Source organism: Juglans microcarpa x Juglans regia, chromosome 3D, assembly GCF_004785595.1.
Source record: "Juglans microcarpa x Juglans regia isolate MS1-56 chromosome 3D, Jm3101_v1.0, whole genome shotgun sequence".
NCBI classification, from domain to species: Eukaryota; Viridiplantae; Streptophyta; class Magnoliopsida; order Fagales; family Juglandaceae; genus Juglans; species Juglans microcarpa x Juglans regia.
This window is the reverse complement of record NC_054598.1, coordinates 28033687-28044080: the sequence shown is the minus strand read 5'-3', so window position 1 is coordinate 28044080 and position 10394 is coordinate 28033687. Positions and strand designations below refer to the sequence as shown.

Below are 10394 nucleotides of genomic sequence, written 5' to 3'. Positions count from 1 at the left end.
ACTTATGCAATAATCACCAAAAGTCTTTGCATGAACAAACCCCATTTCTAAAATGATGAAAACGAATCTTATCTCTCAGAATAATCTCCCTCGTTGTGACTTTGGAGACGAACTTGGAAAAAGTATGGCAGTCATCGCAAGTTCTCAAATTCTTCATCACCCTGATGGGATATCCAGGCCGAATATTGATGAGACCAAATGCAATAGCAAGTTTTTCACTATGACTCCCGACTGTGACTTCCTTTTCCTCTGTTTCTACATCATGGAACACAGAACCAGTTTTGGGAATGTAGCCCATACTCTTTATCTGTTCAAATAAATCCCCTAACTTCTCGTATATTAAGGCTGACTGTCCATGCGATCTATCTCCCCCGTAGAAAACATGAAAATCGCTATTGAATTCAACTGCACTATAACCAGCTACCTTTTTAATGCCTTTCTTTCGCATTCTCTGTCTCACCTTGTCGACAAAATCCCACCTCCCAGCAGCTGCATACATGTTAGACATTAAAACGTGATATGAAGCACTGTCAGCAGCTACTTGAAAGAGCAAGTCTGCTACATGCTGCCCTAATTTGACATCATGATGAATTGCACAGGCACCCAATAAAGCCCCCCAGACTCCTGCATCTGGCTCTATGGGCATACTTTTAATGAAGTTATACGCCTCCTCAAGATGCCCTGACCGACCAAGAAGGTCAACCATACAAGCATAGTGCTCTTTTCTTGGTTGAAAATTCTTCTCACTTGATCGAGCCATACGGCCGAAATATGCCCAGCCTTCATTTACTAGCCCAGCATGGCTACAAGCAGATAGAACCCCTAAATAGGTAACATGGTTTGGTTGGAATCCCTCATTTTGCATCCTAGAGAACAAAGCCAGTGCCTTTTCACTCTCCCCATTGATGGCATAACCCAAAATCATAGTACTCCATGAAATGACATTCTTTTGAGGCATGTTTATAAACAAGGCCCTTGCAATGTCAATGCTACCACATTTCACATACATGTCAAGCCGTGCATTTTCAACAATCATATTGCAATCAATCCCTTCATTTCTGGCCACTCCATAAATTTCCTCCCCAATCTCCAAACAACCTAATTGACCACAAGCTGAAAGAGCACTCACAATTGTAACTGCATCAGGCTTAATTCCAGCAACACCCATTCGGCGAAAGAACCCAAGAGCTTTACTAGCATGTCCATTTTGCACGCAGGCTGCAATTAAAGCATTCCACGCCACTAGATCCCTCTCTACCATACTCTGAAACAAAAAATCTGCACTACCCAGCTCCCCGAATTTCATATACATTATCATCAACTCAGTCCTCACCATAGAAACAAACTCCAATCCATATTTCATCACATGGACATGGACTGCCCCACCAGTCCACAGTTCAGGCAGTTTGGCACATGCCTTGACCACAAATGGATACGTAAAGGGATCAGGACGAACACCAAGAAAGTGCATTTGTCTATAAATCGAAGATGCTTCCATGGGAAGTTCATTTTTCACGTATCCCTTAATGAGGGTGTTCCATAAGAATATTCGCGGCTTGTGCATTTCATCGAATAGTTGACGAGCATAGGACATATCACCCAAGAGCGTAAAATTGATAAGAAGATGGGTAATAAAGCTGTTCTTGATTGATAGGCCTGTTGTAAGGAGAAGTGCATGGAGTTGTTTGAGCTGGTTTTGGCTTGAAGAACATGACTTCAAGAGGGTACTAAAGGCTTGCTTGGTCAGGGTTATTGGTTGGTTGGAGGGTTTTGGGGTACAAGGCATATGTGAGAAATGGACGGCTGAAGGGAACACTTCAAGTGGGAGAGTGATGTAGAGTTTGGTGGGATGAGTTTTTACTAACATGGAGGAGTATTTGCTTATTTTCCTAAACTTCGAGAGAGAAATTGGGACTTTGAGATGGATTTTAGGGGCTTCGTCAGGCGCCATGGCACATGATTGCGAGCTCGGAATCTTACAGTTCGTTCCAAAAAAGGGAAAGAAAAAGATGACCACCTTTCAGCACCTTCTCTCACATGGCTTTTCTACTTGTACTAATGCGCCTTCCCTCAACATCTTTTTAGGGGAGCGATCATGGTGGATATTCGCTTCCAAGAAAGGTAGAAGCATCGTTTTGCTTAATTTCGTCAATGGGTAATTCTAAGATCAGCAACTATAGACACCCCACATTTATAATCTTTTCATAGAGTATGAGAGTATTTTTCATAGGGTGTGGGGTGTTGGATGGTGAATAGTAACTGATAAAAAGAATTTTTCTTCATCAATACTATCTACGGTAAGTTGGCTTTTTGGTTTTTTTTTTTTGTCCTAAGCAAAAAAGGAGAGGGAGGAGCAACCAACATATCAACCCTCCCTGAGCGTGACCATAGGAGCCTTTCCTCACTGTGGAATGTCCAATTTGAGTCATAGTTACCGTCCCAAGGGTGAGCCCATTAACCCGACATCCCAAAGTATCCAGGTTGTCCAAAGCCCATCTCATAGCCCAAAGTTCAGGTTTTACTATTATAAGTAGTTTCAAATTATGTCCTAACTCGAACACTTGACCTCAAAGTCATGAAATATCAACTCGTACCGACTGTGGTAGCTAGCTTTTGGTTGCTTGATGTTGATGGATTTATTTAATTTCTTATTTCACTCTTATTGCACATAACAATTATTCATTTAATTGTAGAAATTAATTTTTATTTATTTTCTACATGACATCATAACCCTAGGTTTCCTGTAGACTCTTTGCATAGTTTTTCCAGCGAGCCTGTTGCCGCTCGGTGCTTTTCAACCTTCATCGCATCTAGTACTGAAATCAAATTTCTTAATCAAGTTCACAAGGTATAGATTGTCTAATTTGTGAAAGAACCAATCCCATCCGCCTTCAGACGCGCCACGGTCATTTGCACGCATTCTTTTTTTTTTTATATATGTTTAGCAACATCCGATGATAGAAAATCTATCTGTGAGTTCAAAAACAAAAAAATCAATCTCAGTAGAAGTCGCATGCGCCACTCAAAGGCTTTGCCTGCCGTCACACGACAGCAGATATCTCCATGCGCAGAGTCCAGAGACATCAACTCATGACACGTGTCACCCACTCATCATGCCACGTCAGCAGTACATGCCAATAGCTAACTTGCACCGTTGACCATCTGCTTTCTACTTAATGTTTTGCACTAGTTTCATATTTTCTGACAGTTTCTTCATTGCACTTCTCCTAATGGCTCAAGGTTACTCTGATTAGACAATATTGTTCATTCGATTGATCCTTTTTTGAATTGGTCCAACTACAATATGTGAGCCCAACATATAAAAGCTTTTCTACGAAGACGTTGATTGTGGGGTTGTGTCTGGCAAAACCCCACAATTATTTCATACGGATGTCAATAATGTATTTTTGAATGATAATCTTGTTGAAGAAGTGTATATGCAACCTCCACTTGGTTATGATCATCCTCCTCACAAAGCCTGCTGCCTTCTCGTGCTCTTTATTATCTCATGAAAGCTCCTCATGCGTGGTTTTCCAAATTCAGTTTTAGGGTTGCTTAGCAAAGTTTTGTTCCCTGCTCATATGACTTTGTACTGTTTCTGTGGGCAACTGATGTGGGTATTATTATTATCATTCTATATGTTGACAGCATGATTATTACTGAGAATGATATTTCTAAGACAGTCTTCAAACCTTTGTGAGTCAAAATTTCAAAATGAAGGACTTGGGTAGACTCAAAGTCTATTTTTACTCTTTTTTTTTTTTTTTTTCCTACACTTAGGCATCTATTTGTTCGCTGAGAAAAAATTCCATGATTGAATGGAAGCAAAACCTCAACGAATGAACATCTCTCTCTCTCTCTCTCTATTTATTTTTATTTTTTATTTTTTATTTTTTTATTTTTTATTTTATTTTTATCCTTCGTTGTCTCATTCTCAATGAATTCAAGAGTAATTTATTGGACTTATTGGCTGCGCCAATACGTTTTGTAGATTTATTTTCATTTGATACTTTATCAAAATTGACGGTGAGTGGGGCAAGCATTCTCGTGAATAGCTTCATGAGTTGGGTTAGTAGATAGTCTCGATTTATTTAATAAACGAGATGTTTGTAAATTGGGTTCAAATATTAAACGAATAAAATTTATATAAACTCGACTACACTTAAGCTCATAGTATAGGTTTGATTTGGTTCGTTTGAGCTCGTGATATGTGTTGTGTGTATATATATATATACCAAAATTTAGATCCGTTAATATATTTAATTATATACTATTAATCGCTTACCTTATTTAATATATTTATTTCTATTTCAAAAATGTATAGGATATTTTGTATAATTTTTTTCTCTGTGTTCCCCCTCACCAAAGTCATATCTAGGTATCCTGATAATTTCCAACATACATTTCGCTCGCGGGTTTAAGTACTATATGTTGCCACTGATTTTCAAGGAGTCAGCTACGACTTGAAGTGGTGGAAAAAAGTCATTTCTAGCAAAAATATGAACTAATTGCGGCAAAATCACTCATGGGAAAAAAACTAATTTGTTTTAGTGAACGAGCTAACCCTCACCAACATTATTTATCAATAACTAGTGTAGATGACACATGCTTGATTCCCCTATTTGATCATTTGATATAATATCAAATTCATTTTAAATATAGTTATTTAGTCCTCTAGTTAAATGAAAATATGAAAATCTTTCAATTTTTGGGTTGGACACACTCTCACCATTTTAACCTGCATTTCCTTTAAAAAAGAAAAATAAAGTGGGTATATAGGTTTCTAGCATGATATCATAACTTGTCTATAATTAAATATATATAAATTGATAGAAAAAAAATACATAAATTAATGATTTAAAACTAATGGTGTTGAAAATGACACGACATTGGCATACAAAAAACCTAACATAAAATCTTTGTAAAAATGGATGGGTTAATGAAAATGAGGATGACACTAACAAGCAATTGGGTATTTTTGGGTGTCCATGGGGAGATCGTGCTTGAGAAGGAAATCAGAAGTTTGGGGTTCATGGATGTTGTAGAAATCAAGTATGAGAATGATACAACAAAATCAGACTGGTGGGAAACTACTGAATGCATGAGATGTTGGACTGAGTAAGGAGATGTCGGCCAAAATCAGTGAACGAAGGAAAAATGACAGGTTGAGGAATTATCTGAAGGTGGTGTCATGGTACATGGTAGATTTGTGCCCATGCAAAGAGAAAAGGGCAAAGCCTGCAATTATTTCAAATTTGTAAGGATATTTGTGACGCCCCGACTTCCACGTACGGAAAAATCGGGAATCGTGACATCGGAATGATGACAATACGGGTTACGCATCCCAACGATAAGTATTTAAGTGTGTGCAACACGCAAAAAGTGCACAACAAAACGCAACAGATAATTTAAATAACTCAACTAAGTACCAGAATTATTTTATACAAATCCACTTAAAACAAAGTGTTTAAAGAGTTATACAAATATCCCATAAAACTTAATAGTTACAATTACAATATTTAAATATAGCGGGGAAACAAATTCCATAATCCAAACGAAGCAACCACACATCACTCCTCCGGTGGAGTCACATCTCCAGGCTCCACATCTTCCTCTACATCAAAATCTACGGTACTATAAAACAATACCACAGGTGAGTAATAATCCAAACAACAACGAGATAAAAATACATTAATGCAACCAACATGCATGCATATGATGAAATATGCGTCAGACCCAAAATATCATTTTTCCCGAAAATGAATATTTTTCAACACACGCCAAAATCCTATTTTGGCCCAAAAATAATAATCCGTCATTTTCCCAGAAAATGACCCACACAAAATCCTTTTATCCAACACATGTTATTTTCCCAGAAAATAGCCCAAATATCCAATTTTACCGTATGCACCATGATCTCCCTTAGGGACCATCCGCACACTGGCTCCCTTCACCACATCACGAGTAACGACCGTGTGTGTTACTTCATAACGAGCGATGCCCAGTTTCGCACCCAGCGTGTTCGTGGCCAAGTATCCTCTAGCTCCCGCCAGCATGAGGGGCCACAGAGTCAGCACGAGAGCATTACCATCTCGTCCAATCCCGTTGTCGCCCAGCAACAACCCAGGGGACGTCACTCAATATATTCCACTCCCAAGTGACCAGAAGAGCTCCACCGAGATAATGTCCCATCTCGGCTTGGGGTCGTGATACACACGCACCAAATAATCCTTTCTCACATGAAAACCAATTTTCAATAAGCACATGAACATGAATGCAATTATACAAAAACCTAGTTTTCATTTACAAACATGAACATGCGTGCAAATGCAATGTACAAAACACGACATCAATATCCAACAACCAACAAATGATCCCATATCCAACACACAACTTCAACCTCCAATTCAACCAACCCCCTACTCCTTGGACTTAGTCTGGCACAACCAACCAATACGCAATAATAAATGAGTTAGCGCAAAAATATATTAAAATCTCAAAAGTTATTTAGAAAAATACTTACAGCGCTTTATTAGAATTTTTGAAGGATCACAGAAGTGCAAGAGGTGGCGACACAACAACGGAACAGTGCAAAATGCACTAGGCCATGGGTCTCAAAAATTCAATTTTGAACGGGGACAAACTAAGACTCGAGATTACTAAAGAAGGGCTTAGAGGTGTTGGTGAAGCTAGTGGTGGCCGTAGTTGGCCGTGGATGACGGCGTGGGAGGTGTTTGGAGGCCAAAATGCTCAAATCGGAAAAGTAGATGGTGGAGCTTCACCGGTGACGGATCGAAGGTAAAGATGGGTAGTTTAGGTTGCTGGGAGGTTAAGGATAATGTGGTGAAGATATAGTGGCCGGAGGTGGCTCGACGGCGGTGCGAGGACGCAAGGAATGCCGCGGCTTGAGGCCGTGCGTGGGGGTTAAAAGTGGCGTGAGAGGAGCTGAAAACACAGGGGGTGGTCGCTGGCCGGTGAGGAAGAGGTTGGGAGGGGCGGTGGTTGACACAGACGGTGCACGGCGGCGCTTGGGGCTGACGAAGCAAACGAACGGGGGAGAGAGGAGGGACTCGTGCGGGCTGGGAGAGAAACAGAGAAGAAATAAGGAGAAAAAAGAAAGAAAAGGAAAAGAAAAAGAGGAGAAAAAGAAAAAGGAAAAAAGAAAAAAGTCAGGGAAAGAAATGAAGTCCAGTCCTCACAACTTGGGTCACAAAACTGATCCAACAAAAATAATTTCAAAATAGTAAATTTAAATAAAATAACTTAAACACAGTGATTAAGTAAAATAAAATAATAAAATCTAAGAATAAACTAATTTAAATTAAAGAGCAATTTAAATGCAAAACAATAATTAATATTAAGAAAGTATATCAAAATAAATTTCACAACTTAAAAATCATAAAAATAAACCAACAAGAAACCCGATAAATTTAAGATGAAAGAACCAATATTTAAATTAATTAAAATACCCCTTCAATTAAAATATACTAAAATAAGGGGTGTCACAATATTTTTTTCTTAGTGATAGGTTTTTCCTACCACAAATACAGTGTTTTCCCAAGAATGAGTTTGGTGGCAATAAGCATCCTTTTTGTCAAAAAAACCGGCCTATTCCCCCAAATTTTCTCTATGGAAGGCTCGTGAGATATAAGTCACCACAAAAAGTATTATATCTCATGAAAAGTACAAGTCGTGGGAAATACCTAGGTGTTGCCACGATACATCTCACGGCAAGAGCCTACTAAGCTCGCCGCAAAAACATGGTTACTTTTGTTATTGCTCGTGGTAATAGGATCAATTATTCTGAGAAGTACGGGTGCGTATTAGTATTACCGACTTGAACGTTTGGTGGAAAAATGTTTTTCCTAACTAGCGTGCATACTCAGTAAAGCTATTGGTTGGACCTTTCCCTGCCGAGTTTTCCGTAGGAAATAGTTAATTTCCATGAAGCATCCTGTAGGAAATAGTTTTTTATGAAACAGATTTACCTTTTTCCCACAAACACTTGATTGGTAGGAAATAGTTAATTTCCATGAAGGTCTTCTGTAGGAAATAGTTTTTCATGAAACTGATTTACCTTTTTTCTTACAAACACTAGCTTATGGGGAAAAGCTATTTTTTCCCAATAAGGTGGTACCGTAAACAATAATTTTGATTTGAGACATTTCTCACAAATTATTAGTTAATGAATAATTGACGCATTCTTTTATCAATGCAATCAACTTTGCATTTTCTACATGCTGACAACAAAAAATTATGCAAACACTCACATCCATATATATAAGTACACTCATTATAATTTGATACCTAGGTTAGATGACCAAAATACTGCTTAAAAAAAAAAAAAAAAAACCCTCATAGTCCATGGAAATACATTATTGTTTGCTGAGTAGTAAGGACAAGAGGGTCATCAGCATGCATATGCATATTGTATTGTTTATAACCCATATATACGACTAAGTACTACATATTCAACTTGGCTCCAAATTAAACATGCATGCACATAGTTTCATTGAATTCATGATGTGAGATAGCTCCTTTTGATCTGCCAAGATGACCACCAAATAGCCTCTTCATCCACACATCTTAGTGGCTGATAACGACCTGAAAGGATAGCACAAAGATGTTAGCTCATAATTGAACATATGCCTCAGCAGTAGAAATCAATTGAAAGCACAAATGTCCACAGATTTCCTGACATAAGTCTCCCTTTAATTTATTATGAAATGTTCTTGATATACACCAGTCAATACCAATCTATTTATATTATAAACAAACTATTTTGACAATCACAAATTTCATATAACAACTTGGTGAACTATGAACATGTAAAAGAATTGAATTCTCTGTTTTTCATTGATATGATATGGACAGTATAGCAACATATATATAAGGATATTACAACTGATCTCTAAATTTACATAGACATTTGGACTAAAGGATAACAGCGAGATTACAACTACACAATATTAACATAACGGAAACGTAGGACCGAGTCTTCCTCATTTATTGGGCTCCTGATTTGTTGTTGAGATTTCACCAAAGAAGTCGGCTCAATTTCGGTCATTGCCGTTGCTGCATATCTTGCTGATCTTCAATATCTTCAGCCTTGAATTCAGTTATACTAACTTGATTCTCTACACGCCCCCTCAATCTGAAGGGTAGTTCACGGACATGCAGATTGTTTTGAACATTTTTGAACTTTATTGGAGGTAACGGCTTGGTAAGGGCATCTGCTAACTGATCTTGGCTTGAGATAAAATGAACAACCAGTTGTTTATTTAGAACTTGGTCTCTTACGAAGTGGAAGTCAATTTCTATGTACTTAGTTCGTGCATGAAATGATGGATTTGATGTGAGATAAGTGGCTCCAATATTATCACACCAAAGAACTGGTGGTTGTTTGTGAGGAAGACCAAGTTCAAATAGAAGAGATTTTAGCCAACTTAGCTCAGCTGCTGTGTTTGCCAGTGCCTTGTACTCAGCCTTGATACTGCTTCTAGCAACTGTAGGCTGTTGTTTGCAACTCCAAGAGATTAAATTGCAGCCCATGTAAATACAGAAAGCTCCAATAGATCGTCGGTCATCTTGATCGGCAGCCCAATCTGAGTCTGAGTACGCTTGCAATCTCATATCAGCAGCTTTGGTGATGTATAAACCAGTTGAAAGCGAGTGTTTAAGATAGCGTAATATGCGCTTGACTGCCATCCAATGTGTATCAAGAGGTCGATGCATAAATTTACTGACTTTATGTACTGCAAATGCTAAATCAAGCCTGGTGAATGATAAGTATTGCATGCTACCTACAATGCTTTTGTAAAGACTTATATCTTCAAAGGGATGGCCATCATTGGAAGTGAGACGGCGAGTAGAGGCCATGGGACTTGCACGGCTTGGCTTGGTCCATGTTTGTCCATTTGAGTAAATCAACAATATACTTGCATTGAGTGAGGTAAAGTCCATCGGTACACCGAAGTGCCTCAACACCAAGGAAGAAATGCAGGGCACCCAAGTCTTTGACAGCAAATGCATCCTTCAAGCAATCAATCACACGAGTGATTGCATTTGAACTTGAGCCCGTTATCAAGATATCATCCACATAGATGAGTATGTAAAAAATAATAGCAGATTTTCGAAAGATAAATAGAGAAGTATCAGCTTTACTCTCATAAAAATCCAAAGATTTAAGTTTATCCGTGAGTTTAGAAAACCATGCTCTTGGGGCTTGCCGCAATCCATAAAGTGATTTGTGTAATTTACACATATGATTTGGATATTGTGGATGAATATATCCTTGAGGTTGTGACATGAACACGTCCTCTTGTAAATCACCATGTAAGAATGCATTTTGTACATCCAATTGCTTGATGGGCCAATTATAAGAAACGGCAAGA

The 10394-nt window shown here is 38.3% G+C and overlaps 1 protein-coding gene across 1 annotated transcript; it reads right to left on the bottom strand.

The window, feature by feature from the left end:
- On the bottom strand, positions 1-2147 carry LOC121253924 (pentatricopeptide repeat-containing protein At2g01510, mitochondrial). Its single transcript, XM_041153845.1, has one exon. The coding sequence runs from the start codon at positions 1949-1951 to the stop codon at positions 14-16; it is 1938 nt and encodes a 645-aa protein (XP_041009779.1). The 5' UTR covers positions 1952-2147; the 3' UTR covers positions 1-13.
- Between the last annotated feature and the right edge of the window lie 8247 nt (positions 2148-10394).

Bases quoted from the DNA above. Each gene is read 5' to 3' on its own strand.
- LOC121253924 (XM_041153845.1), bottom strand. From the start codon at position 1,951: ATGGCGCCTGACGAAGCCCCTAAAATCCATCTCAAAGTCCCAATTTCT.